The sequence below is a fragment of the Lissotriton helveticus genome, chromosome 11 (assembly GCF_964261635.1).
Source record: "Lissotriton helveticus chromosome 11, aLisHel1.1, whole genome shotgun sequence".
NCBI lineage: Eukaryota > Metazoa > Chordata > Amphibia > Caudata > Salamandridae > Lissotriton > Lissotriton helveticus.
The window spans coordinates 1048608401-1048628194 of NC_136072.1; the positions used below are offsets into that span (position 1 = coordinate 1048608401).

Genomic DNA, 19794 nt, shown 5'->3' on the forward strand with positions numbered 1-19794 from the left:
AAAAAACTCTTCCTAAATATATTACCCAACTGGATAGGACATCTTTATTGTCACTAGAAGGATGAAAAGCTGGGAAGACCCCGCTGGGATAGTAAAACGTGGCCTGCATATTACAGTCAGATATCCACATCAGTTGAATTTTTGGCTTTCGGTAATGTGAAATTGTGACCTACGAGTTCCTCACAGATCTTGACAGCGAATTCATTAAACTCTTGTGCAGGTGATTAGCCGATTGCAAATAGTTTGCTACAGTGTGCACCTAACATGCTGAACTATCTTACTGGTCTTTAATGATATTTAAATGTGTCTAGACACTCAGCACATAAACACAAACATCCAAAGCATCCAGATTTTGAGGCAATGAGGATCTTCAGGTTACTGCGCCTCTTCACCTCCTGTACTTACTATAAAGATGCTCCCTGAGGGCTTATCAATTCCGCTTCATAGGCAAAGCAGAGTTTTATTTGTCATATGTTTAGTGTACTCAGTTTGCATGTTTAGGTACTTCCAATAATTAGGGATTCGGGAGGTCAGATTACTGTTTTCACTATGAATTTAGGTGTATTTCCTCCACTAAGCCTCTTGTTCCAATTGGCCCTTGAAATTAGCCAAGGCCGAAGTTCCCCATATGGCTAATATAAGGAAGCAGCAAAAAATTAAGCCCATTACAAAGTGGACCTTGAGGACCACTAATAAATGAATCCATAAAAGCAGGAATTTCCATATAAAGAGGTTAGAATAATCTACAATTGTTGTTGCATGCATAGAGTGACCTGATCCTTCGTGCAAGATTCTCATTGGATCATTGAAAACTTGCCAAAAAGACTAGCACGCAACCTTCCCAAAAAGCCTCATTTGATCTCACGAAACGTTCGGCCATGCTTGAAAGGCGACACTGTTCAATCATTTCATTGCGATACCCTCAAAGATGTATCATTGGTATAATAGAAAATGTCTTACTTTTCAATATTGCACATACATTCATGGCAAAAAAAATGGGTATCACACTTGGCATTTTTTTCTTATGTATTTTTTTTATATTACCCTTTAATTTAATGTTTAAAATAAAAATTATTATAGATTTCAGTGTATCAATAAAATACAAATTCGACTAAAATTGGGATTTAAGTGAGAAGCCTTTTCCTAAGCAATGGCCGTGCGATGTTTCTAACATGGCGGCGCTATGCTCTGCTTAGGCACCGCCATGTGGTGTATCGTCTCTGTCGATGAGACGGGGTGTGCACGCGAGCGATGGTGACGCGCCTCGCGCGCGCTGGAGCAGCTGTTGCGGAGGCCGGGTGCTAGCGGTGCAGGATGTCCTCCTGCAGCAGCCCCGCCATGTCTTTGGAGAGATGCCGGGCGGACTGGGGGGAGTTGGAGGACGAGTTCCAGCAGCTGCAGGTAAAGTCCCTGTCGAGGGTGGGTGAGTGGGGGCCAGTGCGGTGCCCCTTGGAATCCTTCCCAACCTGGAGGTCAGAAAGCAACCTGTGTATAAAGTCCACACATGGGCCATTGTGGGTATTCTGTACAATTAGTTTCATGGTGACCTTGTGCAGCCAACCTCTCCCAGCCCTTATGCACACACTGCAGACCACACGCCTAGTGTTCAATGGGTCAGAGGAGTCGCAGGGATTGTTCCAAGTGTAGAGCGCTGCAGTCTGGAATTAATAAACCCGAAAATGTAGCATGTAATGCAGTTAATCACTTTATTAAGCATATCCATTCAGCGGGCCGCCGTTAATTTGCTGATTACCAAATCCTCTAGTTTTTGCATAGTTGCGTCTAAAAGGATATTCAATGGGTTAAAGACACTGCAGAGCGTTCATTACCACATGTCGTAGGTTTCAGTGATCTACAGGAGTGAGATAAGATCAAGCCTTGCACGAAAAACAGTAATTCTCCATACTTCCAGAACTCGCCTATCCATAAACCAAGAGTAGCCCTGCCTTTTTTTTTATCCAAAGCTTAGGAATCCGTAAGTAAACTTCATATTGAATTAGTTGTGAGTAAAGTTTTGCTGTTTCACTCGGCAATAGCACCAGCAAAGCAGCTGAGTGCTAATGAAATCCAAGCAAAGCATTTCGTTGTTGAAGACGTCATGAGTGACACTGGTATAGGCTGTCATCGTTGTTGTGGTAGGTGACATCACCTGAAACGCACTTAGATAGAGACTGGCCAGCTTTCTTGCAGCTCTGAAAATATTGCCATGTTAGGTAGGACATGAGCGATCGCCTCTGGCTTGCAGACAGTGCAGAGCTAAACACAGCATTATTTTGCTTTCAACATCTTTAAACCAGTATCCCCTTGCCCACTATATAGTTCTTGATTTTTTTGTTGTTTGCATGTTCGTTTCTGTCTACAGCAATGCTGGCAGTATGTAGTCACTAACAACCTGTCGCAGTTGCCTGATGTGTGCTTTGGTTGTACAGAAGCATTTCTGCCCCCGCTTTGTCTTGTTCAGGTAATCTGGTTGCGCATGTGTACAATAGAGTGGGCATAAGGCAGTGTTCCTAGGTGGACTCCATATGTTTGTCAGCTTCTCGTGTTTGTTGATATTTCATCAAGAGCTGTGGAAACTGTTTGCTTAACTGTGTTTTAGCCTTCTAACCCTAACAAATAGAAAATTCCTGGATGCCTTCTAAGATTGAATGCTCCTCTCCTGAACAGAATTCTCCTGGAAACTGGCCTTTTCTTTCAACATATCAAGACTACCAGTTGCCAGTACGCTACTGGTTGCATTTGGGTTCTGTAAGCCCTAGTCCTTGATGTGAAATCTCTATCGGATATTGGAATTGGGATGATTTCCTTCTGTTATCTAATACATACTTTATCAATATAAGTACTGGCGTTCTGTTCTTTTCTATTGCTCAGCAAAGTTTAAAATAACCAAGCGATCTCTTTACTTCATCTAGTTTAGGGTAAAGAAATTCCAGCAATCTACTTTTGAGGTCTATTGCGAGGCAAATAAATTAGATAAACTTGTTATTTTATACAAGGTGAAATATCAGTCCATTTTCTTCTGTGATCTGATGCAAGATAAATAAATCAGTGTCATTTGCTTCCATACACTAATACATGGGGAAACATTTCTAGTAATCTCATGAAATCAAATATAGCATATTCTACAGAGAGTAATATTTTCTAATCAAATGCTAGTTAAGGCACTAAAGCTTTTAACACACGCACTGTAAAGTATACAAGTAATGACCTGCTATAACCTCTGATGCCAGGTAAAGCCACTCTCCCCTCCACCCTCTGTCCGTTATCCGTGGAGGGGTTGGGCAATCGAAGTTGTATCCAGCAGGCACAATCAGGGAAAAGCAATGAGGAGTGATCCCAGTCTGTTATCATCTATTGAGTAATCAGAGCAGTCACCTCCTGTAAACAAGTGCATGACAGGTGATCGGAGTATCTTCCTGTGGTCTATCACTGGGTGAAGAAACCAGCGCAATTTCCATTTAATGTAGCAAAGGGTCACATAAGCGAGGAAATCACTTTCTCCATACTACAACACTAAATTAATGGGACTGGTTGCCTTTATTACAAGATAAGGTAGTCTTCGATGATCTAACTCGGGAAGTCAATGTAAATAATTGTATCTAATTGAGGATGAAGCAATCCTAGTAATCACTCGCTGTAATATAATGCAAAGAAAGGTAAACCTAATCTTTTGTATTTGAGTGCAGGTTGAAGTGATCCGCTGTAGGAAAGTGCCCCTTTTTGCATGATTGCCCCCCACCTTTTGCCTAATGTTGATGTACTTTGCCTGAGTGTGCCCTGGGTTCCTGCCAACCAGGTACCCAGGGCCTACGTTCTTTCCCTAAACTGTGAAGTAGCAAAACCCAATTGGCAACTCTCTGGCCATATGCAAGTCCCTTGTAAAAGGTACCAGACGTACCAAGGGCACTGTGACCAGGAAGGCCCCTAAGGGCTGCAGCACTTATTGTGCCACCCTTAGAGACCCTGTACCTACCTACCTACCTACCTACCTACCTACACACACACACACACACACACACACACACACACACCTCCCCCTCCCCCTCCCCCTCCCGGCTTTGGGTTTTGGTGCAGAACCAAGTGAAGAATCGACGTGGCTCATATCCCTGTGTGCCATGCCTACAATCCACTGTCCTGGCATAGATAAGCCACCCCTCTAGCTGGATGCACCATACCAGTGGTGAGGGTACAGGTGCATGAGCCCTGTACCCCTACAGTGTCTAAATCAATTCTTAGACATTGTATGTGCAGTAATGCCATACAGTATATGGGAGTTAGTCATTACGAACTCCACAGCACTAAACTGGGAAGTTTGGTATCAAACTACTTAGCACATTAAAACTACACTGATGCTAGTGTGGGATTTAATGAAAAAGTACTCGGAGGGCATTTTCCAGAAAAACGACCTCACTCTAGTGACCTGGCTGAGTGGCTGCTCACCAGATTCGACCACCAGACATGTTTCTGGACCCCTGGGCTGAGAGCCTGCCGCTCTCGGGGTCTGAAACAAAGCACATACTGGGTCAAGGTGCCAAGCCTCCTCCCCCAGGATGGGCAGGGTCCACGAAGGGAAAGCTTCAAAGGCTTTCCGCTTTAGTGAGCTAACCCAGCTAATTACTGCTCCCAACAACTGTCCCCCACCGGTTCTGATCCCCCACTGTGGGCGGTAGAATCCGCTGTCAAAACCACATTAGGAGGAGAGGTGTGACAACCTTTGCCAACCCCATCCCTCAGGTGGGGGAGGCGAGGGGAAGCACAACTCTGTCCCCGCCATCTTGCAGATGGAGGGGATCCAGCCAACCAGAGTGAGGCCTATGCCCCCCTCCCACTGGAGGGTGGCATAATAGGGGGTGTACCCACCCCAAGGAAGGGACCCGTTGGTACTGACCTGTACCTACCTGTAACACCCTTAAATTTAGTATTTAGGGGCAACCCTGAACCTTGCCTCCTTAGACAAGAAGGGCAGAAGAGCCGTCCTGAAGAAGAAGAGGACACCAACCGACTTGGCCCCATCCCTACCGGCCTGTCCCGACCTTGACCTGCGCCAGTGAAATCCTGGTGTGTCCTGCAGCCAGCAGCCCCCCCAGAACCTGCAGGATCTGTCCTGCCTTCCCCAACCAGACTTTTTCTCCTGTGAACACCGGAGTTGCTCACCAACAGACTTTGGCTCCGGCCAAATCCAGGGGGTCTGCACCCGACGCCCACGACCTGAGTTCGAGTGGCCTTATACCATGAGGAGGTCTCCCCGGCGATCCAGACCTGGGATCTGACGATCCCTGACCCACCTCAAGTCTCCAACTGATGCCTGCAGCCCTTTTCTCAAGGATTCCCCTGACCGCGACTGGAGCCGGTAAGAAAAACCCAATGCCAAAAGACACCCCTGCATCTGACGTTCCATGGCCTTGGGTGGCCCAAACGACAGTGTCACTGCATCCCAAGACATCCCAGCTTACATCTCCAACTGGTGGTCGACTCCAGAAGATCTTCGTCCTCAAACCTGTAATGTTTGTTGCAACTGGAGAATCCCCATTGAAACCAACAGGGCACCAAACGCCAAAACAGCACCCTGCACCCAGCCACCCCTGTGCTGCTGTGGGTGCACCTTGTATGCTAAATCGGATCCCCTTTTACCCTGAGCCCAAGTCCAGGAGCTTTGCTCCCACAACCTTGTGGCCTGCTCGTGAGCAGCCACCAACCGGTGTCCACCTATCCCCCATTGGATAAAATTAGGCCTCAGCACCCGGCCGCCCTATTGCCATTGAAGGTGCTTTGAGTGTGCATTCTTGACCCTGGGGGGAACCCTATTCTAACCCAAGAAAACCAACTCCCAAACCTAAGTACTTACCGTTAACCTGATTTTCTCCCATTGGACTGCATTGTGAAAATTGTTGCAAGTGTGGAGTTGGATTGTATGAAACCATAAGAAACTATTTACATAAACTGATTTACTTACCTTTTATCTAGGAAATGCCCCAGTGTGATATCGAGGCATATCAAACTGAGTAGAAAAATTAACTTAGAAAGTAATCCGAAAAGCACCGTAATCTGAAAAGTAATTATAAATGTTTTATGAAAAAATGATACATGTAACCAATCCAATTTCATTAAACTGCATTCAAACTGTATCTATCTGCATTATACTTGCAAAGTATTATTATACTTACCTGTACCAGGCATGGCTTGGTTCTAGAAAATAAAACGCAACTAAATAATATTTTTATACAAACAAATTGGTGTGAGTTTGGTCTTTGAGTGGGTGACATCATTTCTTGCCTGACTGTGTATAATAAATGCTTAATACCTTCTGATAAAGCCTTACTGCTCACCCACACTATCAACAAGCATTGAAAATGCAATAGGTCTTGCCTTTGATTAAGTTAGTCATTTGCTTAGCTAATGGTATTGTTTAGCAAAGCAAATGGCTTTAACTTAATAAAAGGCGAGGCCTATTGCATTTTCAATGGTTGTTTTACACTTGAAGCCATAGTGAAATAAAGTCCTTTACACAGAATCACACAACGTCAGTCAACTGCAGAAGTTTGGATTAGGATGCATGATGGCAGGCTGTGAACTTGGATGCCAGCAGTGCAGACCATTTTTTTGAGTGTAAGTTAAGACGGGCTCCGCTGAATTCTAACTGAGGACGTCTTGTGAACCAGGAAGGGGTCGTTTACTTAAATTGTGATGCCGAGCCTACAAACCGTCTGCACCAGCCCTCCCTCCACCTCTCTCCACCCTCCTCACACTGTCGGGCAGTCTGAAAGACAGTGGTGTAACAAAACACTAAGGGACTCACCATATACAATCACCCTAGCATTCGCACATGCAGGCATATGGATACTTCATAGGGGTTGGTATGACAAAGTTGGCGACTTGTGAATGACCTTCTTTCAGCTTACTACCGGACCAGATGGAAATTATTGTGGGTTTTAGACCATCCCCAGTATTGTAAACACCAAAATATGTTATGTTAGCTGGTGTCCGTATGCGTGCAGCTTCTGCTGGTGTGACATTATGGTGTTGTTGCTTTGTCCGCGTGCGAGCGAGTACACATGTGTGTGACTCGAACAGTGTGTTGCTGGAAGCTTTACTGTGTAGCAATGTGCGAAGTTTACCTCCAAGGTAGATGGATGCCGGAGGTCTTTGTTTGACAACACAACTCAGATGGATGTGAAGAGTCTGAAAGGTCACTTGTGGAAAACTTTTTGAACATCCTCTGATTCTGGGTAAAAGACTCAATATCCTCGGGTCTTAAAAAAAAATGAACGTATCCTTGTAATGTACCTGGTGCTCGAGTAACTCGTTCCAATAGCATCAGGTCTATGGTGGAATGGGGGAGAGAGGGGAAAAACACAACAGAAAGCCCCTTGGTTAGGCTCCCCCTCCCAGTATTAAGGACACGCAGGGATGTGGTGCGGGGGTGAAGAGTGGATACAATTATAATGGGTGATAGGGTGCGGCTGCACCCAAGGCTTAGTCAGGGTACCACCTTGCGGGCCAAGCAGCAGCGTGCATGAAGGACTGCATGACTTTCGCAGTTTATTTCTTCTGTTACCGGTAAACACCATGTGTTTCCCAGCACTCTGCAGAGACTTAAAATATGACGTGCATCTAACCAAACGAGCCTGTCATTAATAAAATTATGAACTTTCCTGCAAGTGTCTCTTGCAAAAATCTCCATTTCTCAAATAAATGTGATGTGGGTTTGTGCGTCGCGCCTGGGCTGCACTGGAGCGTTTGGCGCGCTAGATTCTGGAGTACTTTACTCAACAGGAGAAATTAAAACAAAAAATGTGTTCACATGTCTGAAGTCTCGCAGGCGGGACCGGCAGGGGTGTTTGTAAATATAGCGGGCTAAGCGAGGTGCCGAAGAACTGCGGCGGGGACAAGTGAAGTAAAACAATAGCTGTTTTAAAATGGATCCGTGCAATCCAGTCAGAAATGTGAGCAAAGAGTTTAAAAGTCTCTGAGTGGAGAAATCCGGTGCGGGCAGAAGAAAGCGGGTAGGGAAGTCCGCCGAGCAGATGAATTGTTCTGCTTGCTTGTTTTCAGAGGGGGGGGTCTTGTTAAAAGGGAGGAATTTGTGGGGCAGCCTTTGGTGAGATCTTATCGCATCCTCTGAGTGGAGTCACGGAGCTGCCCCCTGCGCTCGCCTGCCCTCCTTGCAGCGGGAGGATGTATGTGGTGGTGTGTATGTGAGGGATGATGGCTGGCGTCAGTTTTAAAGACTCCTCCAAGAACAAGAGAGGGAAGCAGATGCATGATGTGTGCGTGAGAGGTAGTGTGAAGACTGGGAGAGAAAAGGGCTTGAGAAGGGGCGAGGTTGAGTGCAGAGAATTGGAGAGAAAGACGTTTTAGAGAAATAGGACAGGATCGAGCGGGGTAGGACCGACGGTGTGGTTCTCAGGGAAAAACCCCATATTAATGAAATTGGCTCCGGACCCACACTCATAAACCAAAGTCCACATGATACCACCGACTTAAAAAAAAGCTGTCGCCACGTCATTGTGCGAATGAAAAAAAGAAATTGCTCACCCAGCAATTAGAAGGCACTGTGTCACACCGCAAGTAAAACAAGTTAAAAAAATAACACTGGGAGGGGGGAGGAGAAACACGAGAGACGGCCTGCGGCTGTCAAAGTGAAAGTATGGCCGGCATTGCTGTGGGGAGGGGGGAGGAGAAATGCGACACGGCCGCAGCAGGGGGCGGAGCGGGCAGAGAGGCGATGAGGGAGATCCCCGGCCTGGCGGCCGTGAATAGTGTGAAGCAGCAGGGGCCTTTGAAGTGAAGCTTCACTTCAAAGGTGTGGGAGGAGTGCGGCTGAGCCAGAGCGCACGCTGGGGGAAGCTTGTGGGGCGGAGCGGGAAGAGCTGCTGGGGAACAGATGGCTGGCGATTTGATGCTGTGCACGCGAATTTTAGGTCTATGCGCTTGCGCATTGACCTAAAAGCGCACGGGCACAGCATCAAATCGCCAGTTAGTTAAAGTCTGTTTAAGCCCCTATAGTCTCGCTCCGCTCAATGCGCATGCGCATTGACAGGTCGCGAGACCTAAAAATGGAGAGTAAGGTATTATCTACTTTTACCTCTGCCTACCTTTGGGGATCCACTGGACTCTGTGCACACTATACCTTATTTTCAATTAATCAATCAATAATTTGTAAAGCGCGCTACTCACCCGTAAGGGTTTCAAGGCGCAGAGCCAGCTTCCTACATCTGCATAATCTGTTTTTGTAATCTAAAACAGGATGAAGCAGATGGTGCAATCTTTCTGTAATCTACCACACAGTAAGACAGTTGTTGTAATCAGTAAATGACAGAAGGTTAAACCGAGTTAAGCTCTCTCATTCCGTATTCAAATACAGAGTAACATAATCCATTGTCTCCTTTGAGTAGAGTGACCAGAATTATCTCATTCTGTAATATAATGCAAAACAAAGTCATCAGAGCAGCTACAGGACTTCACCTTTTCTTTAGGAGAAGTACACTCTGATGCCAGCAAAGGATCCAGGACCTGGGGGGCACCTCTTGCAGATCAGGGACTCACCCCAGCAGAGGCCAGCAGGGCTCAGACGATCCAGTTAGACGTCCAGGCAGGTCTAGTTGCAGCAGGTAGATAGGCAGTTGCAGGGAGGCCTGTGAAGGTTGTTTTTTCTCTGTACCTCAGACAGGACGTCAGCCTGCTGACCCTTAAAATCACTCTAGTTAGCATGCGATGTAGGTAAGCAGGCCCAGTCTTCCTTCTCAGATAGCAAGGCATTCTTTTAATCAGTGGGGCAGTCCTGTTGCAGCCGGGCAGTCCTTATTCTGTAACTTCCACAGGTCCAGGAGTGTTTTGAAATGTGTTTCTGGAGGTCCAGCCTTTGTGTAACAATCCCAAACAGAGTCGCGAGTCTCAGGAGATATACTACATTTTCCTTATTTGTATAAATGACAGTAATGGGTACAATGATAGTTATATTGTTGGCCAAACAACTTTTTTGTTTGAGTTTGTTTCTGAACTTTATTGTTAGTCAACTTGTAAAACTGGAGGAAGATGCCGAACCACATGTTAGGATAATAACACCGCTATAAAGTTTTTTTTATCTTGTACGTATTGGGAGCAGGGCCAGAAAGTGTATGCTCAGAGTTATCATTTGGTCTGAAACATACTCTGTTAATGACGAGTGTGGTGGGCAAACACGTGTCACTGTATTATCTAGAAAAGCCCTTGTCCCTTATTTATTGGCTGTAGTCCACAGCGTGTGTATGCAACTGACTCAGTAGGTAAATGCTGCATCTGTCTACCTTCAGTGGGCAGTATTTAGAGATGTGAGCACAGAGAAGTTGACTGCCTCTGCTGATGTATTTCAGTGAGCAGGGTCCAAGGAGGACCACATCACCAGGGTGAATAGGATCAGTGCTCAGTACAGGAGGTTTCAAAGGGTAAGCTCACACTCGCTAGACTCTGCTCAAGTAGGCCCAAACTAGCATGGTATTGCTTATGTTATCATCTGCAGTAGGCTAGGTCTGGCATGTCAGGCTAGACTGTTCCAATTGGAGGAGGCACAAACTGATTTGCATGTGTCTGGCCTCTGTCTAGAGTGGAAGAGTGGGCAAAAAACCATGCACTAGTATGATGATTGTGTGATTGCCAGTGACTGGGATTAATATAAGCTTTCCTTCTATCACATTATTGAAGTAGATTATGCCATGCGGCAGCTTCTGAAATAAGCGCCGTCATCAAGGTCTGCCCAGCTTCTGCCTTTTGTTCACCGTAGACACAGGTGGACACCGGGTAATTTCTCACACCCTACGTTTTGCATAAATTCCTTTTGCAATTTGTGTTGCAATCATTTAGCTTTATTTTAATATGCTAAAGGTAATTTCAATTATCCTTAGGTGCCCCTGACAGTCCTGATGAAGACTCTACTGTAAGGATTTATGCTTCCCTACACTACCACTGGGTTGAAACGTCGACCGCTCCATTTTTTATGCCAAATGTGGACAAGTGTTTTTTTCACTGAGCCAAATATAACATTATGATTCTGTAAATTAATTTGTAGCCTTGTGTAAGGCTGGATAGGCCTTGTATGTATTTTGTATTTACATATTGTCACTGCCCTCCTCTTTTTTTCACCAAACCCTCACTTCTACACATTGCTGCACCATTCCTCCCCTTTCCCTCCTTTGGGGCACCACTGCATAATTTATTCAGACATATGCTGTGTTTTGAACATGCCAAAATGTGTGCAATATGATTAAATAATGTTTAACATGAGAAATTGTTTGAGTAATTGAATAGGCGGAATACAAATTAATGTTTTAATTTTGTTCCACTGGGACCATTTTCTCTTGTACCGTATTTTACCCGGGTCCTAGTGACGTATTTGGGTTATGCCCATCCCTCCTTCCTTTCCGCCCTTCCTTCCTCTCTTCCTTCCTTCCCTCCCTCTCTTCCTTCCCTCTCTTCCTTCCCTTCCCTCTTTAAAATAATGGCAATGATCTGCCAAAAAAGAACTTTGCACTGTCTTTTTAGGTTGTATATAAATATGGTTTTCTATTTTTCTTTTTTATTGCGGGGGCAGCCCTCGGCTGTTAGGAAGAGAATATGTTCTGGGTGAAATAATAGGCCTGGCTTGTGTAGATTTAGAACGGGTGGGTTGTTTCAGAAGCCTTCAAGCATCTTCAGGTTTGTACAGAATCCGAATGTTAAAAGCCACCTTGAAATTCTTTGACCTTATACAGTGTCTCAGCCTTCTGCCCCCTGCCTCACTCAGTATGATATCCAGATCGTGTGTGGTTCAGGGTACTTTGTCCCGTATAATTCTTATCCTACATAAGTGGTGCTAAATCAGAGATCCGCTAGGCCCACATTGTTTGTAGCGCCTTAGAACCCTAAGACTAAGAGACATCTGTATTTGGCTCATTCATATCTTTTGGTTGTGGGAGGTACACGCTTTATGGTTTTAAAATCATTTGAATTAGAAAATAATACCTGAAACAGTTTTGTCCTGGGCTAGAGAACATCTTTGATGTACAAAACCGAAAATGTCTTGATGTTTTATAGAGAATCGAATGTTCTTTAGTGTTAGTGTGGCTTGTATCACCACACTGGTAGTATTTTGTGTGTGGAATCACCATGCTGGTAATGATTTGCACATCTGCTTACACAGGTGATGTCTTCCACATGTGGTTTCTCCAGTGCTTTGTTGAGCCTTAGATAATCTTAATGATTATATTTTTTTATACACGAGATCATTAGTCAAACATTTTTTTTGCATGTGCCTAGCACTATTGTGATATTTTGTGCAAAGGATTTGCAGTTTTTGCCTGGCATTATCTTAGGCAGTATTCTGTACATGGGCAAATCATAATGTTCATGTGTAGTGCTGGAATTTTTTTTCGATGGTGATATTTTGTGTCTGGGATAATTCCAGCATGCCGTGAACGCAGTTGTGATGTTTTGTGCCTAGGAATATTGCATGAGGAATGTTGTGTGCATTTGGTAATCCCAGGAGTGACATGTAGTGTATGCGGCTGTTTAATTTTGATGTGTATTTCGGATCTTCCTGTGGTGGTGGTTTGCACCTGGGAGCATTACATTGTTGTTTTGTGCATATGCACATTGTCCTATTGCCAATATTGTGTCTTGGAACATTACATTGAAGATATATTTGCTTTTGATATATTGCGCCCGAGATTGCCACAAAAGTGGTACCTTGGGCCTGATGTAACCACCCCTCTGATGTATGCCTGGGGGCTTTCGCATTGTTATGGTGAATATTCTTAGTTTTGCCATAACAGTTACCAGACCTGTTATGGTAATAAGTCTACCCCAGGGTCAAACCAAATACGAACCGTAACTCTACCCTTCACTTAAACCAAACACTGCCCCATATCTAATGCAAAACTAACAGTACCGCATACTTTAACGTTTAGCCTGGTACTGAAATATTCTCAGAAATGGTAATCTCAGTCCTCATAGAAACATCTATACAGTGGTACATCAATGTAATGGATTCTGAGAAGTCACTTGTGTCATTTAAAAAGGAAGGCAAAGGGCTACTACTGAACAAGTTCTTGCTGAAAGGCTCATGTACTTTAGTAGCCTACGCATTAGCCCGTCTTTGCTGTACCAATGTAAAGTATTGGACTTCTATGATCATGTATATTTTGTGGGCGCTTGGTTCCTATGCTGGCTTCCTGCCTCTGGTTAGGACCTAACACATCCTGTTTTGCTCTTGATTTTGTTGTTTCTTCCCACTTGTAAAGCGCTCTGATACCTTCTTGGGTCATGTTCGTGCTATATACAACTTTATAAATACATAAAAGAAAAATGATGGCCTAATGTTAATGTAATCACCAGGAAGATATTTTAATTATTTGCTTTCCATTGTGATTATCTTTCGGGTATGGAATCATCAGAATGTTGATGCTTTGAAAATTGGAACACTAAAACATTAATATTTTGTACACCTGTATGTCACTGTGGCGATATTTTGTGCCTGTGGTCGTTTTGATGGTGCTGTTCCATGCATGTGACCACCCAGTATTGGTATTTTGTTCTGTGAGCCATACAATGGTGATGTAGTGTCCCTGGGATCTTCACGGTGGTGACATTTTGGTGGCATCATTAAAACGGCAGATTTTAGATGGGGTCAGAGGTGAACCTTTTCTGTCCTGGCTTATTTCTAAACGGTGGTAAGTCACAAACACATGATTGACACAAGTCCTATGCTGCCAGTGCCTATGCTTTCATTGACTTTTTTTTGTTTCTAATGCCACTTACTTTTAATTTGTATGTTGTTTGCTCATTGAGGACTGTAAATTGTCTATATAGAACACCAAAATAAACTGATATGTTGGGCCTGAGAAACATATGTTTGTAATTTTGAGCAGATTATGATTCATTGACACCACTTTTTTTTCTCGGAAAATGTATCCATGTATAGGCATCCCATAGTGAATTCAGACTCAAAATGGGATGGCAATCAGACAGACGTTGCTCAGATGTCCAGATCTCTAAATTGACTGTTTCCGAGACTGTTTAACCTGTAATGGGAACCACATTAGGCTACCTTAGCCCCCACTTTCACGTTCGGCTGCTACATGTCTTTCTGATGCAAACCAGGTCAATTGCTATTCATGCTCTGAAATAAAATAAAAAAACTCGATCCATGTCTGCATTATGTAAATGAGGTACTAATCCCTTATACTCTGACTGAACTGACATTATCCTAAATTAGAATCCCTGTTATAGCTAGAAATTGTTTCAGAATCATTCCCCGTCATGATGCAAAAATGTACTTTGACACCTGTTTATGTTATTTGTCTATTTCCTTGTGCTGTGTCTAACAGCTCACAATCTACTTACCTGCCTTTACTACTGTGGTGCTTTGACAGGCTAGAATTCAGTGCATCGGTGTGATAGTTTCGCATTCATACGGAGTTGTCACTTGCATTTAAATACCTATTTTGTTGTCATGTTCATTAAAAAAGGATATCTTTTTGATTCTGCTTCCTGCAGGAATCTCACAAAGTATACAGGCAGAAACTTGAAGAACTCAATGTCCTTCAGACAGCTTGCAGCAGCTCCATAAGCAAACACAAGAGGCGGCTGAAAGACTTGGAGTACAGCCTGCGGAGGTAATGCGAGAGCGTCCTGCTTGGCCTAGTACTTTTCCTGCTCTGTCGATAGCTAAACGCAGTTTGAACCATAATAAGGACAACATGAGCAATCTTTCTTGGCAGCTGTGAGCGTGTGGGCTTGCATCGGGCACACATGTCCAAAACTAGTTTAGTATTTAGCGACCACCAAAGTATTGTATTACAGCATTCATATACCACTTACTACCTTTGTGTGGGGCACTGCAACTCTTGCCTACATTAGCAGCAAGCTTTGCCATGTACATTGTGTGGTTTGATGGATGTTGTCTTTAAACCTAAGTGGGCGGTGTTTACATATTGTGTGTGATGACCACCAAGGGGAGGTTATTGTGTTCAGGGACGCAGCATTTGGCATTATGGTTGATGATGAGGTGTGAAAGATAATAAACATGCAGTTTATGGTTTTCAGGATGCTGGCAGCTTTGAGCAGCTCTGCAGGTCCCTTTATTGTATTTTTTATGATCAGTCTACTTAGCTGGTTACTGAACAGAATTGTTCAAACTAAAATTTGGTTTATATTTTTGCTCTTGAGGTGGCATGGTTGGAACAATAGCAAAGTGGGGAAATCTGTTGAAATGGACTTTGTTAATAACTACCCATATTGCATTTTGAGATGTAAAGAAGTGGTCATATTGTGTAGATAGTTGGGACCTGTAATGCTAGACTAGATTACATTCCTCCAATAAACCATCAGTGTGTGACAGTTCTCTTCATTTATACCACACCTGTTAATTTGGTGATGGCTCATTTATTGGCCGGTACAATAATGGTATTGGACAAGCCCCGTAGCAGTTTTGTTTCTTATGTGACTGTAAGAACGGTAAATGTTACAGTTGGCTGACCTAACTATATAATATCCAGGCAAACTATAGGTCAGCACTTCTTTAGCTTAACTGCATATCGAAAGTAGTTTGCTGGTTGGGTTGTTCTCTATGAGTGGGTTGAAAGATAAAGATGGAACTTGAAGGTGTTATTGTCATTCCCGGTTCTATCCTAGTAAAGATGTATTTATCTTGGAAATAGCCATGTTTTTAACTGTCTTCGCGAGGGTATATGCTTGTGGAAGCTTTGTATGTTGACTGCTATGTAGAAACAGTGGCTTACATCGATTTCAACGGTATGATGATCTGTGGTGCAAATAGGAAGCACAGTACCTTGTTTTGTGTATATTGCTTACATTTAATCTGGTGCTACAGTGTCCTTTTCCTTGTGAGGCTCTGTGGACAATGCAGATTGCCTTGAAGTATATTTTTCTAGCTATAGGTAGCCTGTGGCGTGACTGCAAGACTAGATTCATGCATTCTTTGGGGTGACTTAGAAGTTTGCGGCAGCATTTTGAATGAGTTGTATTTTGCCTATGATGAATGTGGATGTGCTGGGGTATAGGCTTTTGGCATAGTAAAGCTTGGTGTTTACGAGTGTTCACATAGATAGCAGTTTCTCTTGGCATCCAAGATAAGGGTAGATGTGATACTTTCATTGTGTAGAAGGCACACGTTGCAATGATGTTAACATATGGTATTAAAGAAAAGTCTAAATCCATGATTACCACTATGTTTCTGAGTTCCTTTGATGCTGGAGGGGCCTCATGTTCCTTGGGCCATATGGTAGTATTTAGCCATAATCTGCAGGTCATGATTTTGGTCTTTGTTGTGTCATACTGTAGGTGGGTATCCATCATTCATGTCTTTAGAATGTGAAGGCAGTCATTACCTTTGGAGTTGTAGAGTTCTTGCAGGCCATTCACTTTATAATGATTTGGGTGTCCTATGCATAGTTGTAACAGGTGAGGTTGAATGTCTTAATCAGGTTTGGTAAGGGGGTTAGGTAGATGTTGAATAATAGAGGGGATATTTTAGCCCCTTGAGTGAAACCACAGAGTAAGGTGTGAGGAGCTGATGTGAAAGGTGGTTGGTAAACTACACTTTGTCCATCTCTGAAATAAGCAATCCATTATAAAGCAGTTTCACATTCTCTGTGATGATTGTCTGTAGTAGCATGTGGTGGCGGACTGTGCCAAATGCAGTTGATCAGTCCAGAAGCAATAGTGTTCAGCCACTCCGTTCTTGTCCACTGTGAGTTTAGACCATCACAAATGGATACTATAGCTGACTTTGCCTGGTCAGAAGCTGGAGTGTTGGTCTGACATGGAGTCATTATCTTCTGTAAAGTTTGAAAGTTAGGTAAACATTTCTCTTTCAAATATTTTTTCCTAAGAATGATATATTTGACGAAGGCCTGTAGTTTTTCTGGGTCAGATGGATCAAGGTTTTTCTTTTTGGGGAGTGGTCTAATGTAGGTTTTCCGCTTGGGTGGGAATGAACCTAGTTCTAGTGAGTTGTTAATTAAGCATCTAGCTATCTCCTCTGCACACACTATGTGAAGGATTTCTCTAAAGATTTTTGATGGTGCCAAATCTGAAGGAGATCTTGATGGTTTGCTTGTGATGATACATTTGAGGAAGTATTTTTTGAGTGTGTATTCAAAGTATTTAGTAGTGGAAAATTCTCTATGGTTATAGGGTCTTGTGTTGGGGTTGTATTGACTGTGTTCTCTAATTTTCTGTCTTTCTAATTTTTTAGATCGAGTCTATGGAGATTTTATTACAGAAGTCTTGCGATTGTGTTGTTTCTCCGATTTGGCCTTGTGAATGGTGGAATTCTGCAAATTTCTTAGGGCGTTTGTTGGAAGGGCAGTCTGCTTCAGTTACGCGTGTAGAGTAGTGTTACCTTTTTTTAGATCTGTTGGTTCTGCTGAAGGCTCTGCTTTAGTGGTGTAGTGTGCTTTTGTCAGTTTCATTTCTTGATTTTCACCACTTGCTTTGTAGTATGTGGAGTTGTTTTCATGATTTTGATACTAACATTAATCCATTTGGTGGTCTTTTTGTGGTCCACCCTGGATCTGTTCTTTATTAGTATCTGTCTAGTGTAATGGAGATCCAGTTGTAGAAGGTGTGTATGTCTTTTGGTCACATGGTTATTGAGGTATTTTCAAGATGAGAGATGAATTAGTGAATGTCTCGTTTTTCCATTGTCTGTGAGTGTTGTTTGTTGCTGACTTTGAAGTGTTGTCATTGATAGGTGGTCTAATCATGGAAGTCACTATGCTTTAGTCACCCCAGCTTAACTGGGGAGTTATCTGTAAATATGGCGTGTGCTAAGGTTGCTATTATGATATCTATGGTATCTCCAGCAGAGGGAGTTGGATGGAAACAATTTGTCGAACTCCTGGGCGAGGCAAATGTATGCACACTCTTCCCCCCCTTATCATCTAGGATTCATTGTTGTCCATAGTGTGCTTCAGTTTTAATTTGTTTTTTTATTGTTGATGACCGGTTTTCTTCCTCTTATTTTACAAATACAATTTTTGTTGATGATGCACAAATCTGAAGGGATAAAATTCTGGCATGTGGGTGCCACGTCTTTGCTGAGCCTTGTTTCTGCAATGAAGGTGAAGTCTGGTGTGATTTATGAGAGTAGGTCAAACATGTTGAAGTGATTTTTGTTCTTGGATCTTGTATTGAAGAGTAAGCACTGTAGTTGTGTTTATTTCTTGGTTATGCCAAGGTGTTTTGAGGTTATTGTGCGATGTAATATATGAGGAGGAACATGGGCATAGAATAATTTGGTGTCACTGCATTGGGAAATAGTCTGGTTGCAGCATGGGGTGAAGGTGGAATGGATGTTTGTGTGGAGAGTGTGTGTTTTTTGTGGATGATAGTTGTGTTATAATGGCTCTGGTGTCGGGTGATTTGAATGGGGTGTTGAGGGTTCTGTGGGGGGAAGGTACTATCAGGGAACCTAGCGATCATATGTTTGAGCCTGTTGATTTTTAGTTTTTTTTTGGGGCAATTGACATTGTGTTTGTCAGTTCTTTGAGTTGTGGGTTTAGAGTTGGTGTATTGTTTGTAGGTTGTGTGGCATAGGTGTAGTGGATGGTTTTGCTTTTGAACAGGTTATGTGGTTGAGGGGGTGGTTTAGTAGTAGTTACATTCACTTAGTGAATGTATATGAGAGGTGTGCATTTAGTACATGTTTCATTTATGAAGCAGTAACAGATATGGATTTTGTAAATTAGTTACCAGAAAAACCTCTGGTAAACAGATATTGCAACCTTATGATCTCTCCAGGCCCAAACAGAGAACGCCCATAACCTGAGGCCCTTTACCTGGATGCCTTAATCCCACTGTTTAATATCCATAGTGATGAGATGACCTAGATACTAGCTCTAACCATAGGACCTTATCCCTAGGAACCAATGGGAGACCATACCCTAAAACCTAAGGTCAGTAGAAACCCTAGCCCTGGAAACCAATAAGAACCCAAGCTCTAAGCCCTAGAGCAATAGGAATCCTACCCCTAGAAATCTATCCACAACTAAGCCATAGAGCCAATAGGAAACCTAGTCCCAGGAGCCAGATGGGGACCAATCCCCAAACCCTAGAGCCAGTAGAAACACTAGCTCTGAGAACCAATCAAAATGCAAGCCCTAAAGCCAATAGGAACCCTAGACCCAGGGATCAATGGAAAACCAAACCCCAAGTCCTAGGGCCAGTAGAAACCCTAGATCTGGGAACAAATCAAAACCCACATCCAACAGCAAATCGAAACCAAAGCTCGATGAATCATGTGGACTCCAACTTAAGGGGCTATGCAAGGTGAGAGGGGAGGAGGAAGGCCTGTTCAGGTGACTAGGCCCCGGTCCAATCACAAAGCCTGAAACTAGTGTGCTGAGGGGGAAGGAAGCTGCTGCTCAGCTCACAATCTTAGTCTCCTTGGTTGTATCTTGGCCAAATACACGATTTTTACTTCCTGTTCAATACTGTATGAACGACCCAATTTAAAGTCACAAAAATACTTTAAACTCCTTCGCCTACCACCCCTAAAAGGGGCGCTTAACAGACTGACTCCCAAACACAATTTAACACACACAAAACGATTAGGCATCCTTAACACACAGGTATCGATGAACTTTTTTTCCCTTTTTTTGGCAGGGAAAAATCTGTCTATTGTCACTTTAGTACAGTTTGGGGGGAAAAGGAAGAAATATGGGGCTGCACACAAAGCACGGATTCAAATGTGAAATTTCACAGCAAGAGCCGCCTGCTCTTACCAGCTTTCCCCGGGGCTGCTCAAGGCTCACAGTA

At 43.4% G+C, this 19794-nt stretch overlaps 1 protein-coding gene across 2 annotated transcripts in view; it reads left to right on the forward strand.

Annotated features, from left to right (window-relative positions):
* The first annotated feature begins 1227 nt into the window (after positions 1–1227).
* TMEM120B (transmembrane protein 120B) overlaps positions 1228–19794 on the forward strand; it is a 155572-nt gene continuing 137005 nt past the window's right edge. The window contains exons 1-2 of one of the 2 annotated variants that reach the window (XM_078667534.1): positions 1228–1401; positions 14509–14627. In XM_078667534.1, coding sequence (XP_078523660.1) covers positions 1315–1401; positions 14509–14627 — 206 coding nt within the window. In that variant the 5' untranslated portion in view covers positions 1228–1314. The remainder of the gene's footprint in view (positions 1402–14508; positions 14628–19794) is intronic. The other variant, XM_078667533.1, reaches the window with a different exon arrangement.